The sequence below is a fragment of the Triticum aestivum genome, chromosome 2D (assembly GCF_018294505.1).
Source record: "Triticum aestivum cultivar Chinese Spring chromosome 2D, IWGSC CS RefSeq v2.1, whole genome shotgun sequence".
Classification (NCBI taxonomy): domain Eukaryota; kingdom Viridiplantae; phylum Streptophyta; class Magnoliopsida; order Poales; family Poaceae; genus Triticum; species Triticum aestivum.
Window position 1 is genome coordinate 374,977,557 of NC_057799.1, and position 16,236 is coordinate 374,993,792.

The 16,236-nt window shown below is 41.5% G+C and overlaps 1 protein-coding gene across 1 annotated transcript; it reads left to right on the top strand.

Moving 5' to 3' along the window:
• The first annotated feature begins 13,972 nt into the window (after positions 1–13,972).
• On the top strand, positions 13,973–15,966 carry LOC123053223 (cytochrome P450 77A4). Its single transcript, XM_044476664.1, has one exon. The coding sequence runs from the start codon at positions 14,048–14,050 to the stop codon at positions 15,656–15,658; it is 1,611 nt and encodes a 536-aa protein (XP_044332599.1). The 5' UTR covers positions 13,973–14,047; the 3' UTR covers positions 15,659–15,966.
• The last annotated feature ends 270 nt before the right edge of the window (positions 15,967–16,236 follow it).

Sequence of the window (16,236 nt, forward strand, 5' to 3'; positions counted from 1 at the left end):
TGATACTTCTTGTGCCAGTTCTTTTATGAAGAAGACTATTGAATTCAGGTGGTATCTTTTGGAAAGAATTAAACGCAACTCTCAAGATTGGGAACTCGACGAAGGTAAAGAGTCAGGTATTAAACTTAAGTATGATTGTGTTAAATCTTTTATGAATACCGATGCCTTTCAAAAGTTTAGCACTAAATATGGGCTTGACTCTAAGATAGTAGCCTCCTTTTGTGAAACATTTGCTACTCATGTTGAACTCCCTAAGGAGAAGTGGTTTAAATATCAGCCACCTATTAAAGAAGAAATTAAGGAACCGGTCCCAGTTAAAGAAGAAACTATACTTTATAATGTTGATCCAGTTGTCCCTTCTGCTTATACAGAGAAACCACCTTTTCTTGTTAGGAAGGAACATGCTAAGGTTTCAACCGTGGTTAACAAAAGCTATATTAGAACACCTAAACCTGATGAACAAATTAAAGTAGAACCTAGCATTGCTATGGTTAAAGATCTCTTGGAAGAAGATATTGATGGGCATGTTATTTACTTCTGTGAAGAAGCTGCTAGAATTGCTAAACCTGATAGAAAAGATAAACATAGACCTGCTGTTGGCATGCCTGTTATTTCAGTTAAAATAGGAGATCAATGTTATCATGGTTTATGTGACAGGGGTGCTAGTGTGAGTGCTATTCCTTACACTTTATATCAAGAAAATATGAAAGACATAGCACCTACTAAGATAGAAGAAATAGATGTTACTATTAAACTTGCTAATAGAGACACTTTACCACCAATTGGGATTGTTAGAAATGTTGAAGTCTTGTGTGGGAAAATAAAATACCCTACTGATTTTCTTGTTCTTGGTTCCCCACAAGATGACTTTTGTCCCATTATCTTTGGTAGACCTTTCTTGAGCACAGTTAATGCTAAGATAGATTGTAAGAAACAAACTGTTGGTGTTAGCTTTGGTGATAAGTCTCATGAGTTTAATTTTTCCAAGTTTAGTAGAAATCTTCATGAAAAAGAATTGCCTAGTAATGATGAATTAATTGGTCTTTCTTCTATTGTTGTGCCACCCACTGATCCTTTAGAACAGTATTTGCTAGATCATGAAAATGATTTACATATGCATGAAAGAAATGAAATAGATACGATTTTCTTTGAACAACGTCGTCTACTTAAACACAATTTGCCTATTGAAACTCTAGGAGGTCCTCCTCCACCTAAAGGTGATCCTGTGTTTGAATTAAAACAATTGCCAGACACTTTGAAATATGCTTATCTTGATGAAAAGAAAATATATCATGTTATTATCAGTGCTAACCTTTCAGAACATGAAGAAGAACGACTATTGAAAGTTCTAAGGAAGCACCGGGATCCTATTGGTTATACTCTAGATGATTTAAAGGGCATTAGTCCCACTCTATGTCAGCACAAAATTAATATGGAACCTGATGCTAAACTCGTTGTTGATTACCAATGTCGGTTAAATCCGAAGATGAAAGAAGTGGTAAGAATGGAAATATTAAAACTCCTGGAAGTAGGTATAATCTATCCTATAGCTGATAGTAGATGGGTAAGTCCTGTTCATTGTGTTCCTAAGAAAGGAGGTATAACTGTTGTTCCCAATGATAAGAATGAGCTTATTCCACAAAGAATTGTCACAGGCTATAGAATGGTAATTTATTTTAGAAAATTAAATAAAGCAACTAGAAAAGATCATTACCCTTTGCCTTTTATTGATAAAATGCTTGAAAGATTATCTAAGCACACACACTTTTGCTTCCTTGATGGATATTCTGGCTTTTCACAAATACCTGTTTCTCAACCTGATCAAGAAAAGACCACTTTTACTTGTCCTTTTGGAACCTATGCTTATAGACGTATGCCTTTTAGTTTATATAATGCAGCTGCTACCTTTCAAAGATGTATGTCTGCTATATTCTCTGACTTCTGTGAAAAGATTGTTGAGGTTTTCATGGATGACTTTTCTGTTTATGGGAAATCTTTTGATGATTGTTTAAGCAATCTTGAGCGAGTTTTGCAGAGATGTGAACAAACAAATCTTGTCTTGAATTGGGAGAAGTGCCAGTTTATGGTTAATGAAGGCATTGTCTTGGGTCATAAAATTTCTGAAAGAGGTATTGAAGTGGACCAAGCTAAGGTTTATGCAATTGAGAAAATGCCATGTCCTAAGGACATTAAAGGTATTCGTAGTTTCCTAGGTCATGCTAGTTTCTATAGGAGATTTATTAAAGACTTCTCTAAAATTTCTAGGCCTCTTACTAATCTTTTGCAAAAGGATATTCCCTTTGTTTTTGATGATGATTGTCTTGAAGCCTTTGAAACACTCAAGAAAGCCTTAATTTCTGCACCTATTATTCAACCACCTGATTGGAACTTGCCTTTTGAAATTATGTGTGATGCTAGTGATTATGCTGTTGGTGTTGTTCTAGGACAAAGAGTTGATAAGAAATTTAACGTTATTCATTATGCTAGTAAAACTCTAGACGGTGCTCAAAAAAATTATGCTTTTACTGAAAAAGAATTATTAGCAATGGTGTTTGCTTGTGATAAATTTAGACCTTATATTGTTGATTCCAGAGTAACTATTCACACAGACCATGCTGCTATTAAGTATCTTATGGAAAATAAAGATGCTAAACGTAGACTTATTCGATGGGTTCTCTTGTTACAAGAATTTGATTTACATATCATTGATAGAAAAGGAGCTGAGAACCCCGTAGCTGATAACTTGTCTAGGCTTGAAAATGTGCTTGATGACCCACTACCTATTGATGATAGTTTTCCTGATGAGCAGTTAGCTGCAATAAATGTTGCTAATAGTACTCATTGGTATTCTGACTATGTTAATTACATTGTTGCTAAATATTTACCACCTAGCTTTACTTACCAACAAAAGAAAAAAATTCTTCTATGATTTAAGACACTACTTTTGGGATGACCCACATCTTTATAAAGAAGGAGTCGATGGTATTATTAGACGTTGTGTACCTGAGCATGAACAGGGACAAATCCTACGGAAATGTCACTCTGAGGCTTATGGAGGGCATCATGCTGGAGATATAACTGCTCATAAGGTATTGCAGTCTAGATTTTATTGGCCTACTCTCTTCAAGGATGCCCGTAACTACGTCTCATCTTGTAATGAATGTCAAAGAATAGGTAATATCGGTAAGCGTCAAGAAATGCCTATGAATTATTCACTTTCTGTTGAACCATTTGATGTTTGGGGATTTGATTCCATGGGACCTTTTCCTTCCTCTAATGGGTACACATATTTTGGTTGTTGTTGATTATGTTACTAAATGGGTAGAAGCTATTCCAACCAGTAGTGCTGATCACAACAACTCTATTAAAATGCTAAAGGAAGTTATTTTCCCAAGGTTTGGAGTCCCTAGATATTTAATGACTGATGGTGGTTCACACTTTATTCATGGTGCTTTCCCTAAAATGCTTGCCGGGTATGATGTTAACCATAGAATTGCATCACCCTATCATCCTCAGTCTAGTGGTCAAGTTGAACTTAGCAATAGAGAAATAAAAATATTTTTGCAAAAGACCGTCAATCGGTCCAGGAAGAATTGGTCTAAGAAATTAGATGATGCACTTTGGGCTTATAGAATAGCATATAAAAATCCTATGGGTATGTCTCCTTATAAAATGGTTTATGGAAAAGCTTGTCATTTGCCTCTTGAGTTAGAACATAAAGCATATTGGGAAGTTAAAGAACTCAACTATGATTTCAAACTTGCTGGTGAAAAGAGGTTATTTGATATTAGCTCATTAGATGAATGGAGAACCCAAGCTTATGAAAATGCAAAGTTATTCAAAGAAAATGTTAAAAGATGGCATGACAAAAGAATCCAAAAGCGTGACTTTAAAGTCGGAGAATATGTTCTTTTGTACAACTCTAGATTTTTTGCAGGAAAGCTCCCCTCAAAATGGGAAGGCCCATATGTCATCGAGGAGGTTTACCGGTCTAGAGCCATCAAAATAAATAATTCCTAAGGTACTAACCCGAAGGTTGTCAATGGGCAACGAATAAAGCATTATATCTCAGGTATCTCTATTAATGTTGAAAGTAATATTATCCAAACTTTGACACCGGAAGAACACACAAAAGAGTCCTTCCGGAACACTCCAGAATCGTGAAAATAAGGAGGTACGTGATACGATAAGTAAACGAACTCCGAAAAATCCGCAAAAATATTTTTTATCAGTTTTGGAATATTTTAGAATTTTGGAAATATAGAAACTTCCAGGAAGCGTCCCCTGGTGGGCACAAGACACCCGGGACACCTCCCGTACTCCATTTTTCTTCCATGTACTTGTCCTCCAAGATAAAAAAATCTATATATACTTCCCGAACCTGTTAACCACCGTATCGCGGAGAAATCCTCTGTTCTCTTTTTCCTTGCTATTTTCTGTCAGATCCCATCTACATGGCCTCTTCAAGCTCCTCCAAGGACAAGTTCTTCAAGAACGTCATCAACCCATATCTGCGGGAGGTGGTGCAGCACCCTCAGGTCATCCAGATGCATGAGGGGTTGCTTCATCTCCGCAATGTGCCATGTCCCAAGGGGACGGGAACCGTGGAGGACAGGCTTGAAGCTGTGGAGCAAGACGTCTTCCGGTGCAAGGGGATGGTGGAGCGTGGACTCAACACCAATCACCCTATGATCACGAACCTCTCCCGTGATCTCAAGGTGGAGAGCAATCCCATGAAGGACATCATCTTCACCCTGAACGAGCAAATCAACTTCCTCCAAAGCCAGATCTACGACCTTCAGAACCAAATTTTTGAATATGAGGCGAGGTTTAAAGGTATGAGTTTGGCTGCTAGTTGCAGGACCCGTGAGACTCACTCTTCCTCTTATGATGGTGGACCACTACCATGGAAATCTGAGGACAAGACTTCTTCTTCTTCACCACCGAAGGAGAACTAAGTATCGGGTATGGGCACTCCCCTTGGCTTCCGCCAAGCTTGGGGGAGGTGCCACGGTATCGTATCATCCCTCTATCTTTTTGCTTTTACTTATCTTAGTTTAATCTTTTGCTTTAGAATGAATAAAAGTTTAGTTCGATCCTTTCTTCTTTGAGAGTTTGCTTAGTGATCTATCCTTGTAATCGTGTGCACAGTGGCGGAGCCACCGCCCAGCGACCCTAGGCACTTGCCCGGGCTCGCTGTGTCTTAAAAACAGCGATCGCTATACCAACAAGGGGTAAAACTGATCGCTAACTTGCTATTTACCCGGGCAAAAAACATTGGGCCTTCGTTTTTCAGAGACTCATAGCCCAACTAGGCAACTGTAGCCCAGGCTGAACTGAAAAAAAAGACAACGCGGGGGCGAGAATCGATCGCTCCAACTCCCTCCTGTCTTTTCGCGAGCGCAGGGACTGAGCGACGGAAGGGGCTGGTGGTGGCGGCAGGCCTTGAGGCTGAGCCCTAGACGGCTAGACGCATGGTCAGCGGGGAGCGGACGCGAGGCTCCCAGGCAGTCTACTGGTCCGGTCGTCCAATCAGCCCCTCCTTCCTCTCTTCCGGCTTCAGCTTCAGCTTCTTTTGGTAAGAAATCTCTCGTAATTAGGGCTAGGCATTCCTCATCTCTGAAGTGTGAAACTCTGAATAATTGATCGGGGCAAGGGGTTGATCAGGTGATGCATGGTACTGTTCGAGCTAATTATACATATGCAGCGTATGCTATGAGAGTTCAAGGTCGGGGTTAGGGGTTAGGGCTTAAATTAATTTGGGAAGAAAAATTCGTTGGGGTGATCATGAATTCATGATTAGAGAAATATTGTATGAACATGTAGTTCTAGTTGATGCAAGTAGTTCCGTACTATGCAAAATAGATGCAAGTAGTTCTGTAATGTGCGAAATTGTAGCTCATTTTCTTACTTGTGTTGTGTAACAACTAACTTAATTTTCTTATTTGGTATTTCCATTGGTATACAAACTTATGGAGTTGGCTTTGATATTGCCGGTGTCCACGACATCTGTTGATAGAGCTTTTTCAGCAATGACGATTATCAAGAATAAAGTGTGTAGCAAGATCAATAATGAATGGCTCAACGACTTGATGATATGTTACACCAGGCGGGAGTTATTCAAGTCAGTTGATGATAAGGACATTATTTGAAAATTTACTGCAATGAAGACTCGGAAAGGGCATTTGCCTCATGATTTTATTTAGTGCACTGTCGGTATGTTCCATCCCACCATCTCTATTATTGCACGTTTTCTATTTTAATATATTCACATCTCACAACTAAATTTCTTTCATTACAAATCCATTTTTTGTCTTGTAGTGCCTTTTAGGACTTTGACAACATCGCCAGTTTGCCTCTATGCAACACTGGTTATATGTCTTTCTTCTGGAAAAAATGAACAACCGAGAGATGCTTTTGATTGTGGTGGAAGAAATTTCGCAATGACATCCGGTGGCATCTGGTATGGATAGATTTACTTTTGTAGGGAACATGACGAGTTTGCCTCTATGCAAGTCTGGTTATATATCTTGTGTTGTCAAGTCTCAACTTTATTTGGTCAATGAAAGGGATATTGATATATTATATATTTGTTCACTTAAAAATTAAAATTTGTGGTATTATTATGTTTATGTTTTCACTTGATTACTAATTTCAATTTGTGGTTCAGAAGTTCGGTGCTATATTATATGTTGTGTATTCGAATACCCGGATTTTGATTTCTAGATTATACACTTAGGCTCAACTTGCCCAGGCTCCACAAAAGTTCTGGCTCCGCCACTACGTGTGCAAGTTATATAATAAAGTTTAGTTTGAGTTTTTGCTTTCTTTACTTTCTTGTTGCAAATAAAGAAAAGAAATAAGAAAGAAAGAAAAAGAGAAAGGGAACAAATGAGAGAAAGTAAATAAATCAATAAAATCATATACTAATCCTATGGTAGGTGATAGCACCACATAAGGAAAAGTATAAGTAGGAAATTTCATTAGAGATTGACAAACATAGCATTAGTCAATGATGCAACTCATGAAAGAATTAATAAGGGAAGAGAAGATTCACATATAAATATAATATCCTAGAAATCTTTTGTGATTGTGAGCCCTCATCAAAATATTATATCCCAAAATTGTTGACATTGGGCAAGGAAGACAACTTAATGGTTTATGTTTGTTTATATTCACATAGAAGTCATATTGTCATAGATCCTTTAACATGTGATGCTTGCCCCCTATCTTTGCTAGCCAAAAATTCTGCACTAAGTAGAGATACTACTTGTGCATCCAAAAACCCTTAACCCCAAATCTTTTTCAAGTGTCCACATACCTACCTAGGGATTGAGCAAGATCCCTCAAGTAAGTTTTCATCGATGCAAAAAGGCAATAAAAATTGCTTCTAAAAGTGTGAGATCATTTAGTGTAAGAGAAAATTGAGCGTTGTACGAACTTGGATGACAAAGAATAAAAGCGACAGTCTGCATAATAAAGGTTGTCATCTTAAGGGGCAATACAATGTGACGTTCTCTTGCACTAAGGGATTGAGCATGCAAACAAATAAGCGCATGGCAACTGCTGCTTCCCTCTCCGAAGGGCCTATCTTTTACTTTTATGTATTTACTTTTATGCAAAGAGTCAAAGATTTCCTTCTATTCCTTTTTATTTTTCTCCTTTGGCAAGCATCATGTGGTGAGGAAAGATCTAGGCACATATGTCTAGTTGAATATAGATAGCATGAGTTATTATTGTTGACATCACCCTTGAGGTGAGTATGTTGGGAGGCGAAACTATAAGCCCCTATCTTTCTATGTGTCCGGTTGAAACGTTTTGCTCATGGGTACGCGGTGAGTGTTAGCAATCATAGAAGACTATATGATGGTTGAGTATGTAGACTTGCCTAAAGGCTCCGACACGTGACTCTTCCCGAAAAGATGATGAATTGTAGTTGCAAAGTTGACTGAGAACATAGTTTGTTGGCTTCTAATAGAGTTTTTGCTTTATACTTTGATTGTGTGATGAACTATTACTTATTCATGAGAAGTATATGATAAAAATTCTATGATAAAAGTCTTATGTTTAAATTTGTTGATGTTATAATAATCAACATGATGCTTCTATGTCCGTATTTTGTTTTTATCGACACCTCTCTCTCAAAGCATGTGGACATGTTTTTCGATTTCGGTTTTCGCTTGAGGACAAGCGAGGTCTAAGCTTGGGGGAGTTGATACGTCCATTTTGCATCATGTTTTCTTACTGTTATTTATGATGTTTTTATCCATAATAGTGCTTTCTGGAGTAATTCTAATGCCTTTTCTCTCATAATTTGCAAGGAACACACCAAGAGGGAGAATTCCGGCAGCTGGAAATCTGGACCTGGAAAAGCTACGTCAGGCCACCTATTCTGCACAACTCCAAACAAGCTGAAACTTCAGGAGATTTTTTATGGATTATTTAATAATTATTGGAGCAAATAACCACCAGAGGGGGCCACCAGGTGGGCACAACCCACCTGGGCGTGCTAGGGCCCCCAGGCGCGCCCTGGTGGGTTGTGGCCTCCTCGGCCCACCTCCGGTGCCCATCTTCTGGTATATAAGTCATTTTTACCTAGAAAAAATAAGAGGAAGGCTTTCGGGACGGAGCGCCGCCATCTCGAGGCGGAACTTGGGCAGGAGCACTTTTGCCCTCCGGCGGAGCGATTCCGCCAGGGGAACTTCCCTCCCGGAGGGGGAAATCATCGTCATCATCATCACAAACAACTCTCCCATCTTGGGGAGGGCAATCTCCATCAACATGTTCAACAACACCATCTCATCTCAAACCCTAGTTCATCTCTTGTATTCAATCTTGTTACCGGAACTATAGATTGGTGCTTGTGGGTGACTAGTAGTGTTGATTACATCTTGTAGTTGATTACTATATGGTTTATTTGGTGGAAGATTACATGTTCAGATCCAATATGCTATTTAATACCCCTATGATCTTGAGCATGATTATCATTTGTGAGTAGTTACTTTTGTTCTTGACGTCACGGGAGAAATCATGTTGCAAGTAATCATGTGAACTTGATATGTGTTCGAGATCTGACAAGAGCAAATTTTACTTAGTATTGGGACAAACAGGTTTCACAGATTGAAGCTATGAGATTGGATCTGTAGCTGTTCAGAAAAATGAAATAAAATCTAAACCTAAGGTAGCGGCGGCAGAAAAATGGAAATGCCTAGATGGGATTATATTATGGTATTGCAAAATAAGTGCTAAAACTGCTACCGCGCAAGGTTTATATCGTCTTCAGATCAAAATTAGGCAATCTAAGAAGGAGAAGGAAGAACGGTGATGAACACCGACGAACAGGGAAACCCTAAGATAGATCTATTAAAGAGAAAAGGTGAGGGTTTACCGACACTGATGAACAGCAGAGGAGTGTCGCAGGGTTCTGGTCCGTTCAGGGTGATGCAGCCGCCGGAGTCGAAGCAGGGGACGAAGGTCAACGGCGGCGGAGCTCGGGCATGCTGGAGCGTTGCGAGGAGGAAGAAGAAGGCGAGAAGGCAAAGGGGAGAGTGAAAAGAGGCCTCATGGCCCTATTTATAATGCTGGAAGGATAAGTGGCATGCGCGGGAATCGAGGAGACAAGAAAATGGATATGTGACGGCGTGGACGCCTCGATTTTTGGAGGTTCAGTAAAGGAAAAGATTTATTAAGATTTGGGCCATATGTAATATTAATAACAGGTGACGTCACGGTCGGTTACCGCAATTTCAGGAGATGACGTCATGGCGGGTTACAGATAACACAGGAAGATGAAGAAGGATTTTTTCTAAGTGTTGAAGATTGACATGAACAAGTTCAAATCAACCTGTGGCCTAATGTTGGGGATATGACTATCGGGTATGACCTGCCCAGGAGGGGCCGGGTTATCCCAATGGCGGTTCATCTAAATGAAGCCCAAGAGTATAACGAAGATGGCGGTTCATAAGACAGGCTTGTTAAAGGGCCCAACATGAAGGCGGTTTAAGGCTCGTAAGTGTAAACCGCCATGTATATGTAAACTTGTATTGTAAGGCATGTAAGATAAGTCACCGAGCCGGACACGTTTTGTATGAGCCGGCCAGGACTCTGTAGGCTGCAGGGCGTCAAACCGTGTATATAAGGGGACGACCCGACAGCGGCTTAGAGCAAGAAACAACAGATCGAAAGCCAGGCAAAGCGTATTCGCTCCCTGGTAATTGAAACCCTAGCAATACCACGTCAAACTGGATTAGGCCTTTACCTTCACCGCAAGGGGCCAAACCAGTATAAACTCCTCGTGTCCTTTGTCCCGTTTAACCCCTTTAAGTTAACCTCGTCGCCATGGCTCCACAACTAAGTCCTTTCACTAGGACGTCTGCCATGACAATTCCACGACAGGATCCCTTCCCGCCTTGCATTTGGGAAGAGGACCAAGGCCACTATAAATAGGACTTAGCCACCACAATAGAGGGGGCGGATCATTCAGATCATCCCCACACCCACCAGGTCATCGAGCACAAGAATACCTCACCTCCCGAGGCTGTTCTACCGTTGTACTAGTTCATCCTCAGCCCCTCGAGGCAATCCACCACAAAGCTGGAGTAGGGTATTACACCGCAAGGTGGCCCGAACCAGGATAAACTGATGTGTCCCTTCTACATCCAGTTCATCGAACTAGGCAGTGAGATTAGCGAGTAGGCAGACTGGGGAGGACGAGTTCTTCGCACGCACCCCAGAGTTCGAACCTCTCAAGGGTCTGCGGAACCCTGAATCCGACATAGTGTGGTTGGATGCATTTTTAGTTATATATGCATGAGTGGCCAATGTTTTGACAAATGTCGACTCTTCATCATCTTGACAAATTTGTGGAAAACACAATTGTGTCATTTATTAGCAAAGGTCATGCCAAAAATTTCTATGAGTCATATCCATTAATGTACATTGGTTTTAACTTTCTTCCTTAGATAATGCATGTTAGGGATTAAGAGACATAATAGACCGAAGTATAAAAGGGTTCTTAGTGTTTCCTTTGAAACACATGAAGCAAGGGCTCGGAGTTATGTTGTCCATGTTATAAATGTGAAAACATGTATCGCTATACGATCAATTCTTGTGAAGTGGAGGCTCATCTGCAAATGTATGGTTTCATGAAGAATTAAACACAGTGGACACATCGCGGAGAGGAGGATGTTGGCGACGTAAATTATGATGAAGCAGGAAATGAATAACAAGGGATGGATCATGATCAGGCCAGACAGGATGGAGAGGTTGGCTATGATGACGAGGCTGAACATGGGGAGGAGGCTGAAGCAGAGGGCATACATGAGACGTTGGCCACATGCTGCAGGACCAACAATTTCTGAAGCTGCTTCGCAAGAAGGTGACTAACGATGGAGCGGCACATAAAAATATTGGAGAAAAACCGGCGATAAAAAAATAAGTAAGCATCAATGAACAAAGACATATACTAAATAAAATAGAAAACCGGCCCTTTGCAACCATAAAATAGAAACCCACGAGATAGTTAGGCTTGCTTTGAAACATAACTGAAACTGGCCCAATACGTAGTAAGACACAAGACAAAAAAAATAAAGAAAAAAAGATTACTAAGGAAGAATGAATTAGTGACACTGATATTACCCTTTAAGAAAAAATAAAAATACAAAATTTGTGCATAATTTACATAGAAATTGCACTTTTTTATAATATGCAAGATTCAACATGTAACAGTGGAATTTCAGGAAAAAAGTAGTTTCCTAAGACGGAATGAACTAACGGCATTTGTATTACCCTTAGGGAAGGAAGAAAATAGAACTAAAAATAAAACAGAACAAATAATGAAGTTTTTTAAGGAAAAATGAATTAGTGGCATTGGTATTACCCTATTATAAAATATAAAAAAATAATGACAAAATTTGCACGCAATTTACATAGAAATTGCAATTCTTATAATATGCAAGAACAAGAATATAATAGCGAGTTTCGGAAAAAGTAAGTTTCCCAAGAAGGAATGAATTAGCATTATTGGTATTAGCCTTCATGAAAAAAATATGAAATAAAAACAAAATAATAAAGTTTCTAAAGAAGAATGAATTAATGGCATTGATATTACCCTTTAAGAAGAAAGAAAATGAAAAAAAGACAAACAAGACAAACTTTGCACACAATTTACATAGAAATTGTGCTTTTTTATAATATAAAATTATAAGCATATAATGGTGGCATTTAGGAAAAAATAAGTTTCCTAATAGTTTTGAAGTTGCAAACTCCAGCTTCAAAGCTGGAGTGCTTTAGCCCTTTTTTAAGCAAGAATCACCGTCTTGAGCGCCTTGCGCGCACAAGAACAAGCAAGGGATGAGCGCTTTGTTGCTAAAGCGGATAAAAAGGAATAAGTTAGTAACATTAGTATTACCCTTAGAGAAGTCAGAAAATGGGACAAAAACTGAAACATGAACAAAAAATGTAGTTTCTAAGGAAGACTAAATTAGTGGCATTGATATTAACCTTTAAGAAGAAAGAAAATAAAAAACAAATAATGAAAAGATTACACATAATTTACACAAAAATGTGTTTCTTATAATATGCAAAAAAATAAGAATATAATAGTGGAATTTTGGAAAAGTAAGTTTCCTGAATGAATGAATTAGTGGAATTGTATTATTCTTAAATAATAAATAATATAAAAACACAATAATAAAGTTTTCTAACGAAAAATGAATTAGTGGCATTGGTATTACCCTTTAAGAACAAAGAAAATAAAAAATATTGAAAAAATGTGCACACAATTTACAAAATTAAAATAATTAAGTTTCCTAAGAAGGAATGAATTAATGACACTGGTATTACCCTTTAAGAAAATGGGAAAAAAATCTAAAAAAATAACTAAAAAATTTGCACAAGATATACACAAAATGTGCGCTTTTTGAAAATATGCAAGAATAAACATATGATTGTGGAATTTTCATAAAAGTATGGTTCCTACGAAGGAATGGTTTTGTGTCATTTGTATTACCTTCAAAGAAGAAAGAAAAAAATAAACCAATTCAAATAATATATTTTTATAAGGAAGAATGAATGAATAGCATTGGTATTACATTATTACTATTTAAGAAGAAAGAAAATGAAAAAAAACTTGCAGACCAATTTGCACTAGAATTATGATTTTTTATTTATGCAAAGGTTAATTATATAATAGTGCAATTTTGGCACTTATTGTGTAGTATGTGTGTGAATATATTTACACTTACCCAACATCCAAAAATACACAAAACAGAAAACTAAAAATCAACTAATAAAGAAAACTAAAGCGGATAAAAGAAAAAGTGCAAAAATAATAAAATGTCAACTAATAAAGAAAAAGAAAAAATAAAGGCAGAAAGGGATAAAAAAGAGAAATCCAGAAGGAAAAAAACAAAGGAAGAAAGGGGAAAGCTGGGTCGCACGTGATAATGTGCTTCAGCCCGTTAAGAATTGACTAGCCCAAATATGTCGTCAGTATATTTAACACAACCAGAACAAAATAACTACACGAATGGTAAAGCAAGATCAATGGCACACAAAATCGACTGGCCCAAAATAAAATTGCAGACGACTTACATGCAGCTAAATTGTTACTTCAAATCTTTCATAGGTGCACGTAGACATATGATTACGGAAAATGTTAGTCCCTCCATTCACAAACATAAGATGTCTAACTTTTTTCTAAATCGAATGTATATAGATATGTTTTAAATTTTTGAACTTATTTCATTCTGTATGTGGTCCAAGTATACGTGTCCAAGTATACTAGTATGTGTGAGCAACTGAGCATTGCAGCATCGTGACGCGGCACCGAGCAACTCAGGCTCCTCGAGTCAAGCATGGTCGGTCGGCTAACTAGGCGCCCAATCGCCTCATGAGGTCATTGAATTCTCCAACGACATTTGCCACCCCGCATTTACTCCGGTCCTCTCTCCGGCCTTCCTATAATATCTGCTACAAACTCAAATCCTACTCAAATAGCCACGCACCGGGCCTCTCCATCTCGTCGAGCACTTCATTAATCGCGCCCATGTCCATGCAACAACAACAGCAACAACCGGCGCTTGCCAACCTTCTCGGCGCAATGCCTGCGGCCTCCATGATCAGCCTCGCCTTCACGGCCGCCGTGGCTACCGCGGCCTTATTCGTGGCCGTCGCTGTGGCGAGGTACAACCGCAAGTACCGGGGGCTGAGGCTCCCACCCGGCCCGCCCGGGTGGCCCATCGTCGGGAACCTCTTCCAGGTCGCCTTCTCCGGGAAGCTCTTCATCCACTACATCCGCGACCTCCGGCGTGAGTACGGGCCCATCCTGACGCTGCGGATGGGGGTGCGCACGCTCGTCGTCATCAGCAGCGCCGAGCTCGTGCACGAGGCGCTCGTCGAGAAGGGCGCGGAGTTCGCCAGCCGCCCCGCCGAGAACACCACGCGCAACATCTTCTCCTCCAACAAGTTCACCGTCAACTCCGCCGTGTACGGCGCCGAGTGGCGGTCGCTTCGTCGGAACATGGTGTCCGGGATGCTGAGCACGTCGCGCCTCCGGGAGTTCCGCCCGGCGAGGCTTCGAGCCATGGATCGGTTCGTGGCGCGGATGCGCGCCGAGGCCGCGGCGTCCGCCGACGGGGCCTCCGTGTGGGTGCTCCGCAACGCGCGCTTCGCGGTCTTCTGCATCCTGCTCGATATGACCTTCGGCCTGCTCGACCTGGACGAGGAGCACATCGTGCACATCGACGCCGTCTTGAAGCGCGTGCTGCTCGCCGTCGGCGTGCGCATGGACGACTACCTCCCGTTCCTCCGCCCCTTCTTCTGGCGGAAGCAGCTCCGGGCGCTCGCCGTTCGCCGCGAGCAGGTCGACACGCTCCTCCCACTCATCAACCGCCGCCGCGCCATCCTCCGCGACATGCAGAGCTCGCCGCCAGATCCCAACGTCGCTGCGCCCTTCTCTTACCTCGACTCGCTGCTCGACCTCCATATCGAGGGCCGCGAAGGCGCAGACGACGAGCTGGTCACGCTGTGCGCGGAGCTGATCAACGGCGGCACCGACACCACGGCCACTGCCATTGAGTGGGCCATGGCGCGCGTCGTGGACAACCCGTCCATCCAGGCCCGGCTCCACGAGGAGATCATGCAGCAAGTCGGCGACGCCCGGCCAATCGACGACAAGGACATCGAAAGCATGCCGTACCTCCAGGCCTTCGTCAAGGAGCTCCTCCGGAAGCACCCGCCCACGTACTTTTCGCTCACCCACGCCGCCGTCAAGCCTGGGAGCAAGCTCGCCGGCTACGACGTGCCCACGGACGCGAACCTGGACATCTTCCTCCCGACCATCTCGGAGGACCCCAAGCTGTGGGACCGGCCGACGGAGTTCGACCCGGACAGGTTCCTAACCGGCGGCGAGACCGCGGACATGACAGGGTCCGCGGGCATCCGGATGATACCGTTCGGGGCGGGGCGGCGGATCTGCCCGGGCTTGGCCATGGGGACGACGCACATCGCGCTGATGGTGGCGCGGATGCTGCAGGAGTTCGAGTGGCGCGCGCACCCGTCGCAGCCGGCGGTGGACTTCAAGGATAAGGTGGAGTTCACGGTGGTGATGAACCAGCCGCTGCTGGCCACGGTGAAGCCCCGGAAGATGTCGCTCTGATCCATGTGCATGCATGCGGATCGGGGTGGCCGGCAGTCGTACGTACTCGATCGTACCTACGTCGAATGCATGCATCGCAACCACTCCGCTCGTTAGGTCAGCACGTAAGCCGCATGTGCCAGTACCATACCTACTGTTACCGATTCCAGCATTATGAGAAAGTATCTAGTGTGCTATAGATAGCTTCTCTAGTCGTTTATCTATGTGCACGGTATACACACCTGTATTATGTGCGCGAAGTAGCACAGTCACAAATGCATCAAGCGAGTTTGTATGATTTTAAATTGAAGAACTTATTTCTATGTGCATGGATTGCTCCTACCAAGATTTTCCTAATATACTGATCTTTTATTTCGAGGAGCCGGGTAAGAGCGCTGCCAAACGATTAAGAAAGGATTAGCAGACATCTTTTCTCAGGGATGCATAAATTTGATGTTATGCTTGTTTTTTTTCGTACCGGTCGGATGCTTTTTCTTTAATGAAAGGCCTTCTGGTCAGCTTTATTAACATCACTTACATCGCTGCTAAAAATTTAATCAGAAAACCGGGGAGGCCATCCACCAAACCAAGGGGGAATT

Excerpts from the sequence above, each read along its gene's own strand:
- LOC123053223 (XM_044476664.1), top strand. The coding sequence starts at position 14,048 with ATGTCCATGCAACAACAACAGCAACAACCGGCGCTTGCCAACCTTCTC.